The sequence below is a fragment of the Anolis carolinensis genome, chromosome 2 (assembly GCF_035594765.1).
Source record: "Anolis carolinensis isolate JA03-04 chromosome 2, rAnoCar3.1.pri, whole genome shotgun sequence".
Lineage (NCBI taxonomy): Eukaryota > Metazoa > Chordata > Lepidosauria > Squamata > Dactyloidae > Anolis > Anolis carolinensis.
This window is the reverse complement of record NC_085842.1, coordinates 167,498,662-167,522,056: the sequence shown is the minus strand read 5'-3', so window position 1 is coordinate 167,522,056 and position 23,395 is coordinate 167,498,662. Positions and strand designations below refer to the sequence as shown.

Sequence of the window (23,395 nt, the reverse complement as noted above, 5' to 3'; positions counted from 1 at the left end):
CGAAATCCAGCATATCTATCTTGTTTGCTGTGTCATAATAAAATAATAATAATAATAATAATAATAATAATAATAATAATAATAATTGGGTGCTGTGCCAAAAGATCTCAGCCGGCATTTGGAAACAATAGACATTGACAAAATTACGATCTGTCAACTGCAAAAGGCCACCCTACTGGGATCTGCGTGCATCATCTGAAAAAACATCACACAGTCCTAGACACTTGGGAAGTGATCGACTTGTGACTTTGTGATACGAAATCCAGCATATCTATCTTGTTTGCTGTGTCATATAATATAATAACAACAACAACTTTATTTTTATATCCCGCCTCCATCTCTCCAAAGAGACTCAGGGCAGCTTACATGGGGACAAGTCCGATCCAACAAAAATTAAAACCAAACATAAATTAAAACATAGCTCAATAAAATCAACACTTGTAGCACCCAGACTCTTAAAAAAACCATTGCTCATAACTATTTTAGTGAGTTCTGAGAAATAGGGAATCCGTGGCCTTTTAAAAATTATGACTAGAATTAAAATTAATTACTTTGGGGAAAGGGGGTTAAACTAAAACAGCAACCTTTTACTTTTTAATATATTTTCATAATCTCTGTTCTCTATACATTACTGGTCTTCTTCCTCTGATCACAGGAACTGCACTCCAAAATCCAAGGTTCTGCATTACTACAACCACCAGGGGACTGAGTTGCACAGCTTTAGGAACTTGGGACCACTACCTTTACTTGTGCTTCATCTCGGTAGCGGCGCCGTTTCTCCAGCTGTTTGTTGCCACTGCTTGCTGTGCCCTGGCATTCCTCTTCTGCCTTGGCGCTCAGCACTTTGGCCTTCTCCAGATCCTCACAACGCTGGAGGTAATGGAGGCGGGACTTGCGCATGGAGGACAAGGAATCGTTCTGCAACGAGAGCCAGCCTTAACAAGGGCCACGCTGACCAGCTGTGGTTCTGAATGGCTTTGGGTGCATTTACATTGTAGAGTTAATGAAATTTGACTCCACTTTGACTGCCATGGCTCAGTGCCATTTTGTATTTTGGTGAGGGACCCTCATTCTTGGCAGAGTTTGTAGAACTATGACTCCATTGTGTCATGGCCAGAATCACTGGGTTGCCGTGAGTTTTCCGGGTTTAATGGCCATGTTCCAGAAGCATTCTCTCCTGACATTTTGCCCGCATCTATGGCAGACATCCACAGAGGTCGTGAGGTCTGTTGGAAACTAGGCAAGTGGGATGTCCAGGATGAGAGAAATAACTCATCTGCTTGAGGCAAGTGCAAGGCCATTCAATGCTAATCAAGGTGGCCAACTGAAACATTCACACTTGCTTCCAACAGACTAGAGTTCTTTCTTCCACCCTGGACCTTCCACAGATATGTAAACCCCACTTGCCTAGTTTCTAACAGACTGCACAACGTCTGAGTATGCCTGCCTTAGATGTGGGCAAAACATCAGGAGAGAATGCTTCTGGAACATGGCCATACTGCCCGGAAAACTCACAGCAACCCTATCACTCCTTGGATTCCATAGCACTGAACTATAGCAGTTAAATTCCTGTCAAACTGAATTAATTATGCACTGTAGATACACTCTTTGTTAACCCAAAGCTTATTTATTTATTTATTTATTTCCAGCATTTATATCCTGCCCTTCTCACCCGGAGGGACTCAGAGCGGCTTACACAATTGGTAACAATTTGATGCCGACAACATAGTTAAAATCATAACAATATATAAATTCATTAAGAACAATTAAATACAATATAAAATAAAAAGCTTAGAGGTGTTTCTAGCATCACCTTTCTTTGATTAAAATAGGTGCTAAAGTGAAAATGGAACAATCTTTGTGTTCCTTGGAGAAAAAAAGTATATTTGCTTAGGCTTAAAAATGAGACGTCCATGTGACATTCTTCCAAGTCAGGCTTTATATTTAAAAATTATTTTAAACTGCCTTGAATTCTATATAGGGAGAAGCGTGATATGGATTCAGTAAATAAAAAAATAGCTTCAAGTTTGTTTGGGTGACAAATATGAATGCCTTCCAGCAGACTGAGTGGGCCAATGGCCCTTCCACACTAACCAGTTACGCATGGCAACCTTCTATGGAATCCTGGGGTTGGCAGTTTGTTCAGAAACACTAGAAGAGCTCTGCAGCTGAGGATCCGAAAGGTTCCTCCCTCACCGGTCAAACCCAGGACTCCATGAGATGGAACAAGCACTGTTTACTAGATCAGAAGAAGTGAGGATTCCTTCCATTTATCTTTCAGTTCGCCCTGGCTAGACAACTCACACCAAAAAAAAAGCTCTGGGCAGTGGGACAGAACAAAACTATGTGGTCTAATGGTAACTTTTGGGGATTTATCTGGAAGGGATGTGGCGGATCATGAAAGCAGAAGTTTACACAGAAAGCATTACAAAGAGGTTATGAGGCTCCACTCAAATCTTCTCAATGGGGCCACCGTTCACCCAGCCACTCTCATGGGCTTCTTTTTCCAGTCACAACCCCTTTTGGCCCAATACATTTGTACATGACCCTAGGTATATAAGAAAGATATAAAAATCAAACGTATTGATAATAAATCAGTCTTTTCAAGGCTTGCAGAACAGGCTGTTTTTCCTTTTTGTGGCAAAAATTGAGTTTCCTAATGCAGTTTAACTGCATAAACTGCATTATATGTATCTCCACTGCCATATAATGCAGTTCAATATAATGGCAGTGTAGATAAGGCTACAGTTAAGTTCTGGGCTTGTTTTCAGCCAGCTAGACCTGATTTCATCCATTCACACTACAAGAAAATGCGGCTGCGCAATTAGTGCATTACAGATCTCTAGTTATACTTTAAATATTCCTTTGTGATGTTATGTATATTCCCCTAAAGGAGGGGAAGGAGAAGTAATGAAAGACAGTGAAACAATGCAGCAGGCATGTATAGCAACAACAATAATAACTATTATTATTGCTAGTGCTATTATTTCTTGCTCATTCTTATTATGAATCAAGGTGGAAAACAGCAGATTAAAATATATCAGAGTTGAAACAGGATAATGCTTTACGAACATATGACATCTATTAAAACTGTCCCTTTAAAAATATAAATATTGTCACCTGTTAATTTACATGATTGTCTGTCATCCTGGTGTCTAGCAAAGACAAATGATGGTACATGTTGGCAGAACTGGATAAAATGCTGCCTCTGGTGGCGCAATGGGTTAAACCCTTGTGCCAGTAGGAATGCTGACCGAAAGGTCGTCGGTTTGAATCTGGGGAGTGGGGTGAGCTCCTGTCTGTCAGCTCCATCTCATGCAGGGACATGAGAGAAGCCTCCCACAGGATAGTAAAACATCCGGGTGTCCCCTGGGCAGCGTCCTTGCAGAGGGCCAATTCTCTCACACCAGAAGCGACTTGCAGTTTCTCAAGCTGTTCCTGACTTACAAAAAACCTTTTCCCTTATCAGACTACAAGAAAAGGGGCTAGAGACTGTTTATGTGTGTGTGTGTATGTCTTTTAATTGACATGAGCAATTCAGGGGAAAGTCTGGGAATACTCCTGTAGTTATGTATGGCTGTAGTCATTGAGAAAACTGAGTTGAGGTTAAAAGTTGAGGGTATGTAATGTCGTTTGGGAATAAAGGTTAAAGCACTAATGGATATTTGCGTGCAAGTTCTTAGTCCTTTTCTACTTGATCCCATCCTTCCACACCAATTTCATGAGGCCTTGCTAAGGAAATTCTTAAGAAACTGTGCATTTACAAAACCCATGAAAACTTGATAGAGGACTACAGTGATACTAACTCTTTTGCTTTCTAGTCTTTCCTTCTTAAGGTCTTACCATTCTTTTCTGCTCCTTTTGCCACTGGTCTTTGAATTCCTTCCGCCATTTCTCAATTTCATTCCTCTTGGCCCAAAGGGGCTGCAGGGATAGGGGCAAAGGAGGGAGATAAGGAAGGAAGAGAGATCTCAAGTAGCTTTGTCTAATATTTACAAAATGACTACATCCTTAAAACAAAATGAAGATGTAGACGGGGAACAATTCAAGAAGATATATCTGTAGTTTCTACCACTTTCCCTCACCAGGACTATTCTCTTGTTAAAATAAAGAAATTTAAGGTGCGTAAATGGCTTGAGAAGGAATCAGTTTAGTGCTATAACCCGGGCTCATCTATGGACCTATGACTGCTATTCTGATATAGCATAGAAAACGTCATACCTCATAATATTCTTTCAGATGCAAAACCGAAGCTGTCTCAAGGGCTACATTTCCTGCCCTTATGTCATGCTCCATGACCTTGGTGTACAGAGTCTGCAACGGCATGTAGTGCTGGAAAAACAGAAGGCATTGGAAGTAGAATAAGGAATCATTTGAAGCTCAGATCCCTGCTTAGTGTGATTCCAAGGCTTTCTATTGGAAACACTAAATCATGTTTTCAGTCTGTGGTGTGGCATTCGGTAGCTCAATGCTGTCACCAAAGAAACTCGCCACACAGAACAGTCATGACATATTTCAACACCAGCAATGCAACTTTCTGCAGACCCACGCCCTCCAACATTTCACAATGAAAAAAGAGACATGGGTGGCCAAGCAACATCAGAATGTGGTCAAGATAACAAATGTTATTAAGGAGGAAGCACACACAAGCTAGGAGGGGCTGTTAGTGTCCGAGTCTACAGGAAGGGCATGGTTCCTCTCCTCCCTTCTGAGTTAACTGAGTGTAAATTATTTTTGCACATTTAACTTTATTTGCAACAATTAAGGTAAGCTGAGGACAAAAGGGAAATGTGAGAGGGAAATGGGACCTTTAAAAAGGAGGTGAAAAGGTGGGGTGACAGAAGACTTACTTGGACCTGACAAACTAGAACAACTGGAGAATACAAAGTCCTTTGCTATTACAGATAGTGTATGACTTGACAAAGTTTCTTTTTAAACTACATGTTGGAAATAGAACCCTTCCAAGCCTTTCACTATTTGTTTGTTAATGTATATATTTGCTAACCTATGTGTATGCTGATTTTTCAGTTTGATTGACCTCTTTGGTGTGGGAGGAGTTATAGACATGTGATTGAACTGAGCATGTTCAGACTCAAGACTCCATTTTGTTATCCGTGTGTGTTTGCTCTTCAACGAAAGTAGGTGCATGTGTCCAGATCTCAGTGGAGGTGGATTCATGTTGCATTTTAGAGACTTCAATGGATGTATGGATGCCTTATGGACTTCAGTGAGTACAACTATACTCAAGACTGTGGACTATTGATTAAGAATGATACCCTGTGTATTCAGCAAAGAGAAGCTACATCCTATCTGTAACTGAACTCTAATAAGAAATGTGCCTGTATGGTGAATTAATACAAGATGTTTATGAGTAAACATGATATGTTATTTTTCAAAGAAGACAATTCTTTATCTCTGAGTGCATATTTTAACTAAGAGGTTTCAAGGGAGTGTTTACCTTCTGGGCAACTACAACTGCAAAAAAATTAAAAATTCCTAACCAAATATATTTTTGTAGTGGTATGTCTTTATCCTTGGCAGATTAAAGACATAATTCTTCAGTTTGACAACTGAGTTACCTGTGTGCCATTACATCTAAGGTGGTCTCCACATATTCATGAAGACTCATATTTGCCAAAAGGATATGTGCTCAGAGACTGGGTTCAGTTATTTTCCAATAGATTATGCAATTCTACAGCTTCCAGAATCCCTTAACCGCCATAATCCAAAAAGAGTCTTTTACCAAACTCTGGTAACAGTAGACATAAGGAGATCAGGACATACAGACAAGGTTGTTAGCTGTCATTGCTCCACCTACATGAAGTAAGACTGAACAAAGGGAACATCCAGATACAGACTGACTATTAACATGGGGCATATTAATTTATGTAAAACATTTATCATTTTTGTTTTGCACATGCACATCATTTCTGATTTATGCCAACCCTAAGGCAAACCTATCACAGGGTTTTCTTTGTAAGATTTGTTCAGAGGCTGAGAGAGTGTTACTTGCCCAAGGTCACTCAATGGGCTTCCAAGGCCGAGCAAGGTTTCAAACACTGGTCTCCAGAGCTGTAGTCAAACAAACAATTACACCATTTCTACACAGGTGTTAATTTTGCCCTCCCAAATAGAGAAATGTGCTTTGAATGAATGCATTAGCTACCACTAACAGGTATAGGAGAAGACAACATTAAAAAATAACAATGCCTTTGGGTTACTGGAAACAACATACTGGAACATTGGTCTTTTCATCTTATGGTAGATGAATAAATACATATAGAAAATGCAAAAATAGTGCCCTTGGTCTTTAAAACTAGCTTTTTATTGTCTGTGACTCCAAAACTATTTCAAAGAGATTTTTTTCTGGTTTGTTTCTAAATGTGTGTTAGTTATATATTTAATGTTTTAAACTTGCAGGCAAGCACCACATTTCCAGCACATATGCCTACATTTACAGACACTGTTTTGCCCCAGTACATATAAGAATTAATTCATCCAAATTCACCACATGTAAAATTGAGTATTCAGGTGTATCTGTTCTATAGAGTCATTGAGCAGTTCTCCCAAAGGAGCCTGAAGCAGTACATTGTCTGTACACATACATGGCCACACACTGCTTTAAGTTCCTTCTGTGAAAGAAAAGCTTACAAGGAACCTATAAAACACATAACTTAGAGCAAATAATTGCATGCAAACTACAGAAGGAAGTCACAGAAGGGAGCATTCAGGGAACCTTACCTGAGGAAAAATTGTATTTCGGCCAGCTTCAGCGATCTTGAGGATGTTCTTTGCAAATTCAACCTCTGAGAACAAGAAACGAGTGAGTGGATGGACTTTCCAAAGAAAATGGATATTAGGATTGTAAATACAGAAGTAATTATTAGCTGCCTTGAATGCCTATATTGGGAGAATGGTGGGATAAGTAAAAGTAAAGGTTTTCCCCTAATATTAAGTCTAGTCATGTCTGACTCTGGGGGTTGGTGCTCATCTCCATTTCTAAGTTGTCTGTAGACACCTCCAAGATCATGTGGCCGGCATGAATGCATGGAGCACCGTTACCATCCCGCCAGAGCGGTACCTATTGATCTACTCTCATTTGCATGTTTTTAAACTGCTAGGTTGGCAGAAGCTGGAGCTAACAATGGGAGCTCATCCCGCTCCTTGAATTCGAACCGGCCACTTTTCAATCAGCAAATTCAGCAGCTCAGTGGTTTAATCTGCTGCGCCATAGGGGGCTCCCCATAAATGGTGGGATAAAGCAATGAAAATCACTAAATAAAAGGAAATAAATAAAGATTGTGGTACCTTTTTGTTAGTGTTTGGCCACAAAAAAGTTTCATTTTGAAAAGATATTCTGGCAAGGTTATATAGAGAGAGATGTGGATTCATTCAAATGTTATATATTGTGGGGCATTAACCCAGGATGGCCTGTGCAGACAATTTCATGGACACATTAATTTGTAACAGTATCTTCCGAATGGGTAAACTAAGGAATATATATGTGGGGAAGGGGAGAATTCCATGGATTCTAGATACTGATAAAGGAATCTCACCATAAGCAAGGCGTTTGTCTACCCAGTTCAACAACTCCTTGACGTATTTGCACCACATTTTGGCATACCCCAGGGCTTCTTCCACACCGCCATCGCACTTGATCAGCATCTCATCGGCCTCTTCCACTGAAAATGAAACAGCAGATTGATTACAAAAAATAGACTGTGAAGATGCTCTAGTACTGCCACCTAACTGTTTGTTCCCATGTTTATCGAAGTCCTTCATGGCCAGAATCACAGGATTGTTGTGTGTTTTCCGGGCTGTATGGCCATGTTCCAGAAACATTCTCTCCTGACGTTTCATCCACATCTATGGCAGGCATCCTCAGAAGTATACCTCACAACCTCTGAGAATGCCTGCCATAGATGTGGGTGAAACATCAGGAAAGAATGCTTCTGGAAATTGCCATACAGCCCAGAAAACATACACAACCCTGTTTGTTCCTAAGCAAGACCATTCATAGTGTTTCCAAAGAGAAAAATGGAGAGGACTCTTGTACCTTCAGTGGTTATGTTTGAAACAGATCACAGATCACAGCAGGCAGTCATTCTGATTGGCGTTCAGTCCTCAAAATGAAGACTGGTTGCTCTGGATGGTACTGATGGTTTTTAATTTTCTGTGATTTTAGAACGACCGTATATACTCGAGTATAAGCCGACCTGAATATAAGCCGAGGCACCTAATTTTACCACAAAAAAACTGGGAAAACATTGACTCCAGTATAAGCCGAGGGTGGTAAATTTCAGAAATAAAAATAGATTCCAATAAAATTACATTAATTGAGGCATTAGTAGGTTAAATGTTTTTGAATATTTACATAAAGCTCAAATTTAAGATAATAATCATTATTCTCATCTTCTTCAATGTAAATGTGCTTATGTACCCTTTTAATAATAATAGAGTAAAATAATACATGTAATAATAATAATAAATACAGGAAAATAATACATGTAATAATAAATAGATTAAAATAATACATTCAATAATAATAATAATAATAATAATAAGATCAGAGTGAAATAATACATGTATTAATAATAAAAATAAAAATAGAGTAAAATAAATGTAATAGTAGAAACAATAATAGAGAAAAATAATAAATGTAATAATAATAATAATAATAATAATAATAATAATAATAAAACTTTATTTATACCCCGCCACCATCTCCCCAACGGGGACTCGGGGCGGCTTACATGGGGCCATGCCCAGGACAATACAATATAGCAAAATATAAAAACAACATATCATAATACAGTTAAACAATACAATAAATAATCATGTACAGTACAACACATAATCAAAAAAAGCAATATAACAGGGCGGGCCGCATGAACACTCAGTTAAAACTTGGGGTGAGAAAAAGATAAGAATAAAAACCACGGGGAACAGGGACATAAGATAGAAAACCAGTCTAGAGGATAGATGTTGGGGGGAGTAACAAAAGAAGTGTATAACAGTTACTCTCCGAAGTAACCAATAATAATAGAGAAAAATAATAAATGTACTATATATTCTTGAGTATAAGCTGACCCAAATATAAGCCAACCAGGACCCTCACCCAAGTATAAGCCGAGGGGGGCTTTTTCAGTCTTAAAAAAAGGGCTGAAAAACTAGGCTTATACTCGAGTATATACAGTATTTTAAAGGGGAGGTTTTAAAACTTTATTTTATACGATGTTTTCAACATCTACCTGTTGCTGTAAATGTTTTTTACATTTGCAATGTTTTGTGTAGTAGGCTGGCCACAATAGGTTGGAAACAACTTGAAGGCAGACAACAGCAGCAGCAATAACAACAACAAACATAACCATTAACTGTATAAGAACAACCCTATTTAAAGCCAGCCTACTACACATTTAGAAGGGTGCAATGAAAATTGCTTGTAAATTCCAGAGAGCATTGTTCTGTTTCTCTTTAATACATTAGAATCATAGAATATAGAATAGTAGAGTTGGAAGAGACCTCATGGGCCATCCAGTCCAACCCCCTGCCAAGAAGCAGGAAATCGCATTCAAAGCACCCCCGACAGATGGCCATCCAGCCTCTGCTTAAAAGCCTCCAAAGAAGGAGCCTCCACCACAGTCTGGGGGAGAGAGTTCCACTACTGAACAGCCCTCACTGTGAGGAAGTTCTTCCTAATGTTCAGGTGGAATCTCCTTTGCTGTAGTTTGAAGCCATTGTTCCGTGTCCTAGTCTGCAGGGCAGCAGAAAACAAGCTTGCTCCCTCCTCCCTATGACTTCCCTTCACGTATTTGTACATGGCTATCATGTCTCCTCTCAGCCTTCTCTTTTGCAGGCTAAACATGCCTAGTTCTTTAAGCTGCTCCTCATAGGGCTTGTTCTCCAGACCTTTGATCATTTTAGTTGCCCTCCTCTGGACGCTTTCCAGCTTGTCAACATCTCCCTTCAACTGTGGTGCCCAGAATTGGACACAGTATTCCAGGTGTGGTCTGACCAAGGCAGAATAGAGGGGGAGCATGAATTCCCTGGATCTAGATGCTATTCCCCTATTTATGCAGGCCAGAATCCCGTTGCCTTTTTTAGCTGCCGCATCACATTGTAGGCTCATGTTTAACTTGTTGTCCACGAGGACTCCAAGGTCTTTTTCGCACACACTGCTGTCAAGCCAGGCGTCCCCCATTCTGTATCTTTGATTTCCATTTTTTCTGCCGAAGTGAAGTATCTTGCATTTGTCCCTGTTGAACTTCATTTTGTTAGTTTCGGCCCATCTCTCTAGTCTGTCAAGATCGTTTTGAATTCTGCTCCTGTCTTCTGGAGTGTTGGCTATCCCTCCCAGTTTGGTGTCGTCTGCAAACTTGATTTTAATGTGTAAGCTTGAATTTGATCTCATGGTAAATGAATCAGTGAGAAGCAACTTATTTATAATGATGAAATTAAATCAGAAAATCTTTAAAAGATGTCCCTAACGGTGACATTAATATCACAAGATATTGAGCATATGAATGAGTTGCCCAACTTAGGCCCCTTCCACACAGCTGAATAAAATCCCACATTGTCTGCTTTGAACTGGGATATATGTGGACTCAGATAACCCAGTTCAAAGCAGACACTGTGGGATTTTCTGTCTTGATATTCTGGGTTATATGGCTGTGTGGAAGGGCCCCTAGTTACAACAGGGTTGTTCTGATCTTACTCTCACTCTATCATTTAACTATGAAATCATTATTAAACTGGAAGGAAAGGGAAACAAAGTGTCAACATTTGCCTTACTCTTTGAACTGGAAGTAGTCAATGTGTTGGTTGACATTTGCTAGGCAACTATGGGATGAATCTCCTCAGATCTGGTTAAAACAAGTTCTAGAGTAACCCTGTTGCTAAGCAATATTGGTGGTGGGTGGGTGAAAATAGAACACTGAATTATTCTTATATTAAAAACATAACATAAAAACTACTGATGTAAATCATTGCCTATTTCATCTTTGGAGCAAGAAACATTATTACTATAGCATTCCCCCCTTTGTGGGAGAATACAAGATTTCCCTGCTGTTTCCCATTAATACTTAAACTTCATGAAGCTTTCCAGGGAAGTACGTGATGCAGAAATACACATGGTTTCTCTCCACAGGAAACAGTACTATCTGTATATGAAATAGTGTTTCCCCACACACAAAACACTTTTTAGGCACAAAGGATGTCTATTTTTGCAAAAATGAATTGCTGCTGAAGAACTCCTGAAGTGTGAAGGGTCTCATGCCTGCTTTTTTCTTCTCAATAGGGCTTCCTGAGTGTCGGAAAACTATTTCTGTCAAGGCAATGAAAACAAATGGCGATTACTGCCATCTCTACAGCCCACCTGATCTTTTCCTGAAATACTACAAACCTGCTATTGTATTATATTTAAGTCCATCATCCTACTTGCCATATTGGACAACACAGAAGCAGGGCATAAAGGCTGCTGTTGCTGTTGCCACTTGACAAATAGTAGTCAAGAAACATACTATTTCGTAAAGCCCATATAGGGCAATGAATCCACTCAAGTTTAAATGCGTTGTAAGAAGCCCTGAACCCTGTATTCAAAACAAGTTCAGGATCTTTGATAACTCTTTAAACTTTGGTCAGAAATCAGGAATAGACTCAATACCTCACTGACATGGAAGCCATCAGCCACTGTTTGAACATGAAGGATCTATATAGCTTTTATATATACAACAACTTTCTTCTCCATTTCTTTTTAAAAGCCATCTCAGCTAGGAGTCATTACCATGCCTTACACTATTTAATTCCAGCAATTAATTCCTTCTTTTATGAAAAGGGGGGAAATGATTTTCTTTGATCCATTCTGAATCTTCAGCTAATCAGCTTTCTTTGATAATCTCATTTATTGCATTTCAGCAAATACTGTTACAATTTAGTGCATAGTAAAACAAAATTGAACTATCATATGTCAAAACAAAATAAAATGTTATCTATGGTTACTATTTAAAGTACAGTATTTACTAGAAGATAAAAAAATCGCAGATCACTTTAAACGTGACTTTATTGTGCGATGCTTCTATAAAACCTAAGGAGCCAAGTTGTGAATGATTTTAGTGGTTTAGGTTTTAGCTTAAATACTTTATTTCTATTTTTATTGATCATGTTTTCGCTCATAAGTTTTCAATATTTTTATTTGCATGTGCTACAAACCACGTTTTAAAGAATGGTTTTACATTATGTTTTACTTGTCTGTACCACGTTTTAGACATGCTTTGGGTATGTTTTAGAATATTGATTTTTTTTCTTGTTCTTTTATTGTGTCAGAAGCAACTTGAGAACATACTGCAAGTCATTTCTGGTGTGAGAGAATTGGTTGTTTATAGAGACGTTGTCCAGGGGAGGCCTGGATGTGTTACCATCCTGTGGGAGACTTCTCTCATGTCCCTGCAAGCTAGAGCTGACAGACGGGAGCTCACTCTGTATTGCAGATTCAAACTGGCAGCCTTCAGGTCAGCAACCCAACCTTCAGGTCAGCATTTCACCCAGCACAAGGGTGTAACCCATTGCACCACCGCAGCTCCTTCTTATTTGTTTACACATGCTTGGTATGCTGTTACAATTTAATGAACAGTGTAACAAAAATAAACCAAAAAGACATCAAAACAAAATAAAAAGCATTGCCTCCACATTTGAGGGGGTTAGGGGTGAACGTCCCTGCTAAAGTAGAAAAACTGTGAATATAAATAAATATCACAAATACTCTATGGATATTTTACCTGAGATAATATGTTTAGGTCTTCCAGTGTCATTCTATGATCAACTTCTGCCAGGAGGTGAACATAGAATCATGATAGAGGACCCATAAATGTCAAGAGATAACTTTTTTCAGTTGTATATAAAGAAGTGTTGGGGCTCAGCAAGAGGCTGGGGATTTTTCAGAGGATGAGGGGGATGATTGGTTTCCAACTGAGGAGTCTGTGTGTGATCAGGGTGAATTGCAGGCATTAGAACAGAGAGAAGTGCAGGCAGTTGAAGATGAGACAGAGGATGTTTTGGATATCAATGTTTGTTCCTTAGCAACAGGATGAAAGTCAATTTCTCTTGGGAATCAGCCTTTAGTTGATGTGAGTTTTCCTGTGAAATAAGATTAGGTCTCCACAGGGAGGGAGTGAAGGATAGATTAATTAGGTGTTCAGAAAGACTCTGTGAGAAGTCCTTGAAACCCAGGTGTGTAAGGCATGATCTCATGGCTTTTTGGTCGGGCTTGGCGTTAAATTAAGTGATGTTTACTTGGTGTGTCTCAGAGCAGACAATGTTGCCAAAAAGTTCAGGTTCCTGTTTCAGCTCTCAAGTTCATGAGTCAAGTTTCCTGTGTTTGCCTAAGTTCCTGAAAGAGTCTTGCCTTGGAAAAAGTTCCTGCTTTCATGCTTATGGATTTATGCCTGTGATCTTGACTTCCTTGATTTCATGTACTTGCCATTACTGTTATTTTGTATATGGACTACTGCTATTTTATAGCTCCTTTTCTACTGCTTTTTTTAGTGCAATTTTTTCCCTTTTCTGCATGCTGTAGTTAGTACTATTGGTCTCTGGTGTAGTGCTGGGTGAAAAGGTGTCTTGAGGCTAGAGTGCAACAGGCAGCACAAATACAGCAATCTGAGACTAATCAAATCCATAAATGTTTAAACTGCCAATGTATAAAAAACTGTTCATGCAACACATACAGTGATCTTTTTTAAAAAAAAAATGAAGGCAAGGAACTAATGTAAAATCACGGATAAAATAACCACACAATTCCTGGCACATATAGCAACATGCTGCTATATAAATTCTGGTATTTTGAAAAAACAAGGGAAAGCATGTTTAACCTCTCTTGCAATTACCTGACATGTTTGTTGGTTCTCCTTCCTCCACATTTTTTTCACAAATATGGAATATTTCTTGCTGAAACACAAAAAATGTAAGAAAATTAAAATGCAACTCCTTTTTTTTAAAAAGGGGACAATTAGCCCTCACAAAGCTTTATTTAATTTACCTAACACAGCAATCTTATTCTGAGTTTGCCTCAAAGCCCTAAGTCCACAATCTCTTACAGAATAGTCTAAAGAAGTGTGCATTCCCATAATAGAACTCATTGGATTTTGTCAGGTTTTGCTAGTTACATGTAGCATCCATTCTTTCTGGATGGCTGTTTTTGTAGTGATTTGTTGCATATACACAAAAACCCCTTCCAAAGATTGTGTTAAAACTGAGGACGCAATTTACTGAGGAGATCCAATGGTCTAAAGGGATTTTTTTCTTCTCATTATTTTAAAACAATCTTCCTATTACAAAAATAGTTATTACAGTGTATGCCTGAAATGACGGTGAGCTCTGTCATGGGTTGGTCCATGGGGTCACGAAGATTCAGAAGTGACTGAATGAATAAACGAAAACAAAATGTCTGAAATAGCACTTGCACTATAATACAAAGAAATATAGATGGGCATATTGCTGATTAGTCTCAATTAGAGTAGACTCTGTCAATCAATTGTTGGATTGTGACTCAACAAATTGTGACCCCACCATTTTACCACCATAGCAACAGTTTGGTCCCACTTTTGTCTCAGCCTTATTGTCCAACATCATAGTTCTCCTTGTTGGAATTCAACTGTGCAATGAAGCCTTATAATTGTGGTGGGGAAAATAAGTAGATAGGGATTAAGGAAGTTTAGGAAAACCTGGTGCACACATCATTGTGCCGTAATAACATTATTGTGGATCATATTTTGGAGCAAACCAATAATGAACCATAAGGTGAGGAACATGGGGTGGTGACAATGGCATTAATGCAGAAGAAGAAAAAACTTTAAATCATATTATTATAGCACAAATGTGACAAGAGTGTCACATACAGCATCAAAAATCAGCTTTCATTGCTATTACATCTTAAGCAATTTCCACTTGGTATAACCTGGCACAACAACAAGGTATGTTATGGACTATAGGTATATCCCAGTGATTCAACAGTTCTACTGCAGTCAGAACTAATAAAAGAATTTAGGCTATTATGTTATACTGTGAAAATGCCATTTCACTGATGCATTACAACTCTAATGAGCTTATCACACAAAGCAGGCAAATTGCAATTACAGCAGGACAATAGTGTCTTTGGTTGGCATTTCTCACGTGACATTACTCTTCTTTCCAACAATGTTCTGGTGGGAGATACCCCAGAAAGGCTTTCTTTTACAAACACAATTAATCCATCAGTGACCTCATTTTGTAAAAGACATGCCTTCCAATAGTCTCCCATCAGAAGAACAATAAAATAGAATGATATCATGTCTCAAGTCATGCTGTTATCTGGCTGTATTTGCAGTCCACCTGCCTTGTGTGGTAAGATCCTAAGAAAAGAAATTAAGGCAAATAAGATAAATAAATATATATTTTGTTCTGATATGTCTTGAAATTAAAACAGATTTCATTCAAAGACACAAATAAAATATTCCATCTGATGTCAACAACTACAAAAAATAGCACAGAAGAACAGAAATGTTTAAATGTCATTTAAAAAGTAATAAAATTGACACATACCACAATGGTTCTGGCTATATGACCTGCTGAGACCCATTAGAGCAGTGGTTCTCAACCTATGGGTCCCCAAATGTTTTGGCCTTCAACTCCGAGAAATCCTAACAGCTGGTAAAATGGCCACGGGACTCACATCTGTACAGGTCAGACCTTATTGAAAGGTCTGGATCATTACAAGTTTTTTATTAACCCAAACTAAACCTGGATGCCTCAGTCTAATCTGGAGCCCATTACGGGCTTTAGGTCTGTGTAGAAGGGTCATCAGAGAATGCCGTTTCCGTTCTGCACCTGTTTATAGCTAGATGTTACATATTTCCCCAGATTCACTATTTAGCCTCTGAACCCTCCTTTAGTTCATATGCTGGGTGAATGAGAATACAAGTCTCCATTACAGAGACCTATGTAAACAGTTTTTGATGAGTCTTACATTGCTAAAATCTCTTTCAGCTTCTGTGACTGTCACATCTAGTAAGAAATACACATAGGTGATAGGTAGGTAGGTAGCCAAATGATGGACAGAGACATAGGGGCTATGCACACATTACTGAAAATTAGTTGGAGTTCTATGTTTTTGAAAAATGATACCTTGTATACACATAGCACATATTGTTATACAAGATGTGACTTTGTTTCACTGCCACCTATGGCACAGTGAAGTCACCAGAAACACAATTTTCCTGAATACATCATTTTGTGAAACTTTTCTAGCCCCTCTCCACTTTAATTCTTCAGTGAGTATTCCCCCTTTTGCTATGCAACAGCAGCACCAGTGTCCTGTTGCAATTCTACTTTGCTTATATGAGGCAACAAACAGCAGTGAGACTACTTTCCTTCTCCTCTCACTATCTCACCATAGCCAACCTTTGTTTTTGCAGGTTGCATCCTATATTCTTTGGATACTATGGCCCCCTTGTCTTCCGTACAGGTTGCACGTCTAGCTAGGGTATTATGAGCTATCTATCGTTCTTTGTAGTAATGCTATTCCTTGTGGCCAAACCAACACCTTCACTGCCATTCTCTGCCCTAGAGTGTCTATCTTGCCATTACTCCTTGAGCTAATCTTGGGGGAGGGTTGATCATGCAAAGAATGAAATGGTGTTACTTTTGCTCAAAAGGAATACACAAGGTCTGAGTATACACATACTTGCCTTAGTTTTTTTTTTTACACACACACACACACACAATTCACCTTGCATGTTCATCATACCTGGAGATTTTCCTCCTGTGGATTTGACACCTGTGTACCATTGTCATTAACATCATCGATGAACATATCAACAGCCCTGCAAATTAGAAAGAACCCATAGTAAAAATCACATAAAACAGATTGCTATGAGGGCATGACAATACAGCATTATGCAGAATGAAGCAACCGCCTCTAATACTGGGTATTGGATGACACTATACAATGGCATTTTCCTTGACCTAATCTACATCTATATGCATTAATATATCTGGGGGAAAATACAACTGGAAAAAATTCAGTGTCTTTTCTACAATGGTCTGCTGTCCTGGAGACTAGGACTCGGAGCAATGGGTTCACATTACAGGAAAGGAGATTCCACCTGAATATTAGGAAGAACTTCCTGATTATTAGAGCTGTTCAACAGTGAAACTCATTGCCGCAGAGTGAAGACTTTTAAACAGAGGCTGGATGGCCATCTGTCAGGGTGCACTGATTTTGCTTTTCCTGCACTGAAGCGGGTTTTACTGGATGTGGTCTCTTCCAAATCTATAATTCTATTGGCTGCTCTGATTGTGGGAAGTGAGTATTGTCAATTACATGTTTCTGTTCAAAACTATTAGGTATTGTGAGGAAACAACCTGAATCGGTGTTTGTACATGAGGCTCTTGTCCAAATCCAGTACTCTAGCTACTATATCAAACTGGATTTCATGGTTTATACATTCATGTTTCTCCCATGTCTACAACTGCATGTAGCGAAGAGTATTGGCTTATCATGAGTACTGTGAAGATCTTCTTGGATACATACGCATTTCCAATTGAAATTTCCAGGGCATCTAGACTACGAAAAATCTCACTGTAGCGTTTCTTGTTTTCAGTCACTTTTGCTTGGATGTTGAGATCTGCAAAGGAAAAAAATTATCAGTGAGACATTTCAGCAAGGACTTGTTCAAATGATTAAAAATAACTATGCACTCTAGCCTTTTTGTTGTTGTTTGGTGCCTTCAAATTGACTATGACTAATGGTGACCCTATGATCCGGTGATCTAACAGAGCCCCCGGTGGCGCAACGGGTTAAACCGCTACGCTGCTGAACTTGCTGACCGAAAGATCAGTGGTTCAAATCTGGTGAGTGGGGTGAGCTCCTACTGTTAGCCCCAGCTTCTGCCAACCTAGCAGTTCGAAAACATGCAAATGTGAGTAGATCAATAGGTACCGCTGTGGCGGGAAGGTAACGGTGCTCCATGCTGTCATGCTGGCCACATGACCTTGGAGGAGTCTACGGACAATGCTGGATCTTCTGCTTAGAAATGGAGATGAGCGCCACACCATAGAGTCGGACACGACTAGACTTAATGTCAGGGGAAAACCTTTACTTTTTTTTAACAGTGATCCTATCCTGGAGCTTAATTGGCAATATTTATTCTGAAAGGTTTGACACCTTGCCTTTTTCTGAGCCTGAGAGACTGCACCTTCCCGAAGATGACCAGTAAATTTCCATGGGTGAGTGGGGATTTGAACCCTGGTCTCCTAGAATCATAATCCAACACACACCACTCACACACCTGTATGCTAGCTCTACCCTGCCCTTATTGTCTGGTACAATTATACAAGAGTCTTGGCTTTCTTTTGAAATAAAATCTGTTGAAATCTGCTTGAGTCATTAATGCAATGATGTAACTCAGAATCTTGATGTGGGCCATAGTATATCACAGTGTCACAGCAGTGGTGAATCAACCCTGGCTTTTAATCCAAACATTGAAAAGTGTAGCCAACGTACTGATTCTAGGTCAGGGGTAGTTGTTGTTGTTATTTATACCCCACTTTTTCTCTCCATGAGGAGACACAAAGCAGCTCAAAGTCTGAAGGAAAATCTGCTCTACTCTTTTGAAAACTACTTACTGGGGCTTAGTGAATATTTAAAACCAAAAGTAAAGCCAGACACATAATGTGTAGAATTTAACTGGAATTTTCCTTAAGACGAATATTACCTATACTATCCAGGGGGTGGAGGAGACCATGAGCAGGTTTACTGAAAAGGTTGACTACCAACAGTGCCAAATTGTTGGCACTGAGTAATATGCTGCTATGTTCCTCTTCCTCCTCTTAGTTTTACAGGTTGCCAGGTGTTACACTGTTTTTATATCCCAGGATCTGATCCCAGGTTATCTACTTTGAACTGGATTATATGAGTCTCCATTGCCGCATAATTTGAGATAAGCAGATTTGTTAAAATCATGTCAGAAGTGACTTGCCTCAAGTCGCTTCTGGTGTAAGAGAATTGGCCGTCTACAGAGACGTTGCCCAGGGGATGCCTGGATGTGTTGCTAGGAGGTTTCTCTCATGTCCCCACAAGCTAGAGCTGACATACAGGAGCTCACCCCATCTCATGGATTCAAACTGGCAACCTTCAGGTCAGCAACCCAACCTTCAGTCCAGCTGTTACAAGGGTTTAAGCCAGGGGTCCCCAAACTAAGGCCCGGGGGCCGGATGCGGCCCTCCGAGGTCATTTACCTGGCCCCCGCCCTCAGTTTTATAATATATATTGCATATACATATAATATTGATAATATTATAAGGTAATACAATATAACACTAATAATAATACCATATAATAATATTAATTATATAGTCTATGTTACGTATAATATTACTAATAATATTACAGTATAGTGGTATAGTTCAATATAGTAATATATAATGCTAATATTGTGCTATGCTAATAATATAATATATTGTATGTACATATAATTTGTAAGCCACTCTGAGTCCCCTTTGGGGTGAGAAGGGTGTGATACAAATCTAGTAAATAAATGCAGTAAATAATAAATAAATAAATAAATAAATAAATTTTAGACTTAGGCTCGCCCAAAGTCTGAAATGACTTGAAGGCACACAACAACAACAACAACAACCCTAATTGACTATCTCATTGGCCAGAAGCAGGACCACACTTCCCATTGAAATCCTGATAAATGTATGTTGGTTAAAATTGTTTTTATTGTTCTTTCATTGTTCTTGTTCTTGTTGTTGTTGTTGTTTTTGCACTACAAATAAGACATATGCAGTGTGCATCGGAATTTGTTTGTATTTTTTTCAAATGATAATCCGGCCCCTCAACAGTCTGAAGGATTGTGGACTGGCCCTCGGCTTAAAAAGTTTGGGGACCCCTGGTTTAAGCCATTGCGCCACCGCGGCTCCTGGATAAGCAGATAATCTGGCATCAGATCCTGGGATATAAGGCAAGTGTACAAGGGGCCTGACTATAGCTTTGGCCCATTGAAAATTTGGATGCTATCCAAAGATCCAGGAATCAGTGAAATATTCTTTGACTATTGTGGCATGTTCCCGATAGTGTCACTTTTTTGTAATTGTGCTACGAGATCCTATCTGTGGTTATTTCATTCAGCTGTTCCCACTGTCTATTTCGAATTGCTCTCAGAACACCTGTCACAACTGAAACCATAGGTCTTTACATCAAAGCATCAAACCTCAGTAACAACAGTCATCATCATCATCATTTTCACACCTTGCCTTCTCCCGAAAGTAAGATTCAAGGCAACTAGCAATTCAAAATATAAGATAGTCAAACCATACAAAAAGATCAATGTTAAAATGGAACTAAATTACATTTTTTAAAACCCCACAAAGGAGAAAAATGAAAGTGTAACTGAACAAATATATGTGCTATTAAGAAAAAATGAGCTTGTGCCATTAGAACATGGCCAAAATGATGGCTGGCCCAATGTTCAGCTGAATTCTACAACTGTCGTACAAACTGCAAAACCAGAAGGAAGGAAAACCAAGCCTACTGTAACATCTATTAAAATGTTATATCTGTCATCACCCTGAATAAGAACCTTTCCAGGTGGCAAGAAGTGTTTCCTTTCTTTTTTTAATAAAGCGGCTACAAGAATTACTCACCATTACAGCTACAGTAGCGTATCACTTATCCAAGACTCGCTAATCCAGGGTTCTGGATTATCCCATGCATTTTTGTAGTCAATGTTTTCAATATATCATGATATTTTGGTGCTAAATTCGTAAATACAGTAATTACAACATAACATTACTGCGTATTGAACTGCTTTTTCTGTCAAATTTGTTGTCTAACATGATGTTTTGGTGCTTAATTTGTAAAATCATAACCTAATTTGATGTTTAATAGACTTTTCCTTAATCCCTCCTTATTATCCAAGATATTTGCTTATCCAAGGTTCTGCCAGCCCGTTTAGCTTGGATAAGTGAGACTCTACTCTACTTCCAAGATTCCATAGGATGGAGCCATGGCAATTAAAGTGGAATCAAACCATTGAAGCTCCGTGCTATAGAATCTTGAGGTTTGTAGTTTCAGAAAATATTTTGAATTCTCTGCCAGAAACTTTAATACTGCAATTCAGGAGAATATTTTAGAGAATTCTAAATACCTCCCCAAATTGCAAATACCATGATTAAGGAGGCATGAAAGTGCCAGATAGATGCTAAAGCCAGAAGTGCTTATTATCAGCTTCATTACAATGCTACCTACTCCCCTTCCTAGAATTAGAGGACCTACAGATGACAGTATCTGCACTGGGAACCTCAAGGTTGGATGTCTGCAATGCGTTATACCAGGAATGGACCAATTTCAGCTCTCCAGGTGTTTGGGACTTCAACTCCCACAATTCATAACAGCCAGTAAGCTGGGAGCTGAAGTCCAAAACATTTAGAGGGCCAAAGTTGGCCCATGTCTGTGCAATACTTTAGACTTCCTCTGTACCAAATTCAGAAGTTTCAGTTAATTTAAAACTTCGCAAACAGAATGGTTATTAGTTTAGCTAGGAATGACCTATATTAAAATCTAGGCAAAGTACAAAATGTTGATTATTTAAAGCCTTGCATGGTTTGGGTCCAAGTGACATACAGGATCATTGTCTCTAATATAATTCACCCATACACCCAGGTCCTCTGGAAGACTTCAGACAGCCAAAACTAGGATTTATTTATTTTTTTGGCTACCCCTAGATTGTGGAAGGACTTGCTGGATGAGATTTGTCACCTTGAAAGGCTGCCAGTATTTCAATCAGCAATAAAAACACATCTTTTCTTGCAGGCCTATCTAGATTATTTTTTAAATTGTGGCGTTAATGCCTTTATTAATGGGTTTTAATATATATTGGTTTCACATACAGTTTAAAATTATGGTATGCATTGTGTTTGTTGTTGTTCTCCACTTCAATCCACAGAGAGAGGTAGGTAAAAAAATCATAACTGTAATCACAATTCTAGCATGTACTGTGAAGACACCCTAGTTGCCGAAGCCCCTGATGGCACAATGGGTTAAACCCATAAGCCGACAGGACTGCTGATTGACAGGTCGGCAATTCAAATCTGGGGAGAGCGGGTGGCCTCCCTCTGTTAGCTCCAGTTCCCCATGCGGGGACATGAGAGAAGCTTCCCACAGGATGTTAAAACATCAAAAACATCCAGGCGTCCCCTGGGCAACGTCCTTGCAGACGGCCAATTATCTCACACCAGAAGCAACTTGCAGTTTCTCAAGTCATTCCTGACACGGAAAAAAAAACCCTAGTTGCCACAGCTAAGAATAAAATAATACCATAACGCTGGTTGTGATGTGTAGGGGAACTAATATAATTCCTACAGCTACATTATAATTATGTCTATGATAATAAGTAATAGGAGTCATTGCATCAAATCCAAAGGATGTTTGTTAATGAGAGGCTCTGTCCTATGCATTTGTGTGTGCCTTTGAGTCACCTGTCAATTTATGAGTATACCATGGATTTTATAAATTTCTCTTAGGCAAAAAAAAACCTCAAGAGGTGGTTTTACCAGTTCATTCCTCAGAAATATTGTCTACAGCACCTGGTATTAATTCAACATGACTGATTTTGCAAAGGGAAAAATCTGAAGGAGCAGAGAATACCCAGAACTAGATCCACTGCAAAAGGTTTTAGTTGTTGGCTATTTAGATTTTTCCACTCCAGTTTTAATCATGACTTGGGGAAGGAAACAACCTTGGTAGATGATTTACACCCGAGAGTGAAAGGAATGGACTCTAACTCTACTGGCTGTTTGAAACTTTAAGGAGACTTGACGCCATCAACCAAGGCATCTTTTTTGGATTATCCATTTGGCTTGGACTTAGTTGGCATGGCATTATGGTGGTTTGGGTCCAACCTAAAAAGGGGGTTCAGAAGAAGGTGCTGGGGAACCCTTTATTTTTCACCATTTGGCCAATGTGCCATTGACTGCTAAAGGGAAGCCAGGGCTCTCTAGTGAAATCCTCTACCAGAACAGAAATATATTGCTAGAGTACTCACGAGAGGTGGATCTCTATCTCTGTTTAAAGATCTCCAATCAAGGATGGCCCACCACCTTCTGACATACACCAACCCAACCCATGGACAAACAGCTCTTACCATCAGGAAGCCAAAATCTCCTTTCTTGTTACAGTAACCATAAAACCAACATGTGTTGTTTCACTTGCTTGTGCTTTGGGGGGAAACGGTTTTGGGAATTAGCTAGTTGGGTAATTTAATGATGTTCAATCACATTCACAGTTTAAGGCAATGGTTCTAAACCTGTGGTCTCCAGATGTTTTTGGCCTTCAACTCCCAGAAATCCTAACAGCTGGTAA

At 39.1% G+C, this 23,395-nt stretch overlaps 1 protein-coding gene and 1 long non-coding RNA gene across 6 annotated transcripts in view; one reads left to right on the top strand and one right to left on the bottom strand.

Annotated features, from left to right (window-relative positions):
- The window catches only part of gmip (GEM interacting protein), a 108,581-nt gene that overhangs the window by 44,765 nt on the left and 40,421 nt on the right, over window positions 1-23,395 (bottom strand). For all 5 annotated transcript variants that reach the window (XM_062971035.1, XM_062971034.1, XM_016994990.2 and 2 more), the window contains 8 exons: window positions 17,564-17,657; window positions 16,778-16,853; window positions 13,881-13,941; window positions 7,557-7,682; window positions 6,742-6,806; window positions 4,222-4,332; window positions 3,844-3,924; window positions 742-918 (listed from right to left, as the gene is read on the bottom strand). In XM_062971035.1, coding sequence (XP_062827105.1) covers window positions 742-918; window positions 3,844-3,924; window positions 4,222-4,332; window positions 6,742-6,806; window positions 7,557-7,682; window positions 13,881-13,941; window positions 16,778-16,853; window positions 17,564-17,657 — 791 coding nt within the window. The remainder of the gene's footprint in view (window positions 1-741; window positions 919-3,843; window positions 3,925-4,221; window positions 4,333-6,741; window positions 6,807-7,556; window positions 7,683-13,880; window positions 13,942-16,777; window positions 16,854-17,563; window positions 17,658-23,395) is intronic.
- LOC134296343 (uncharacterized) overlaps window positions 1-23,395 on the top strand; it is a 67,490-nt gene that overhangs the window by 25,778 nt on the left and 18,317 nt on the right. The window lies entirely within an intron of this gene.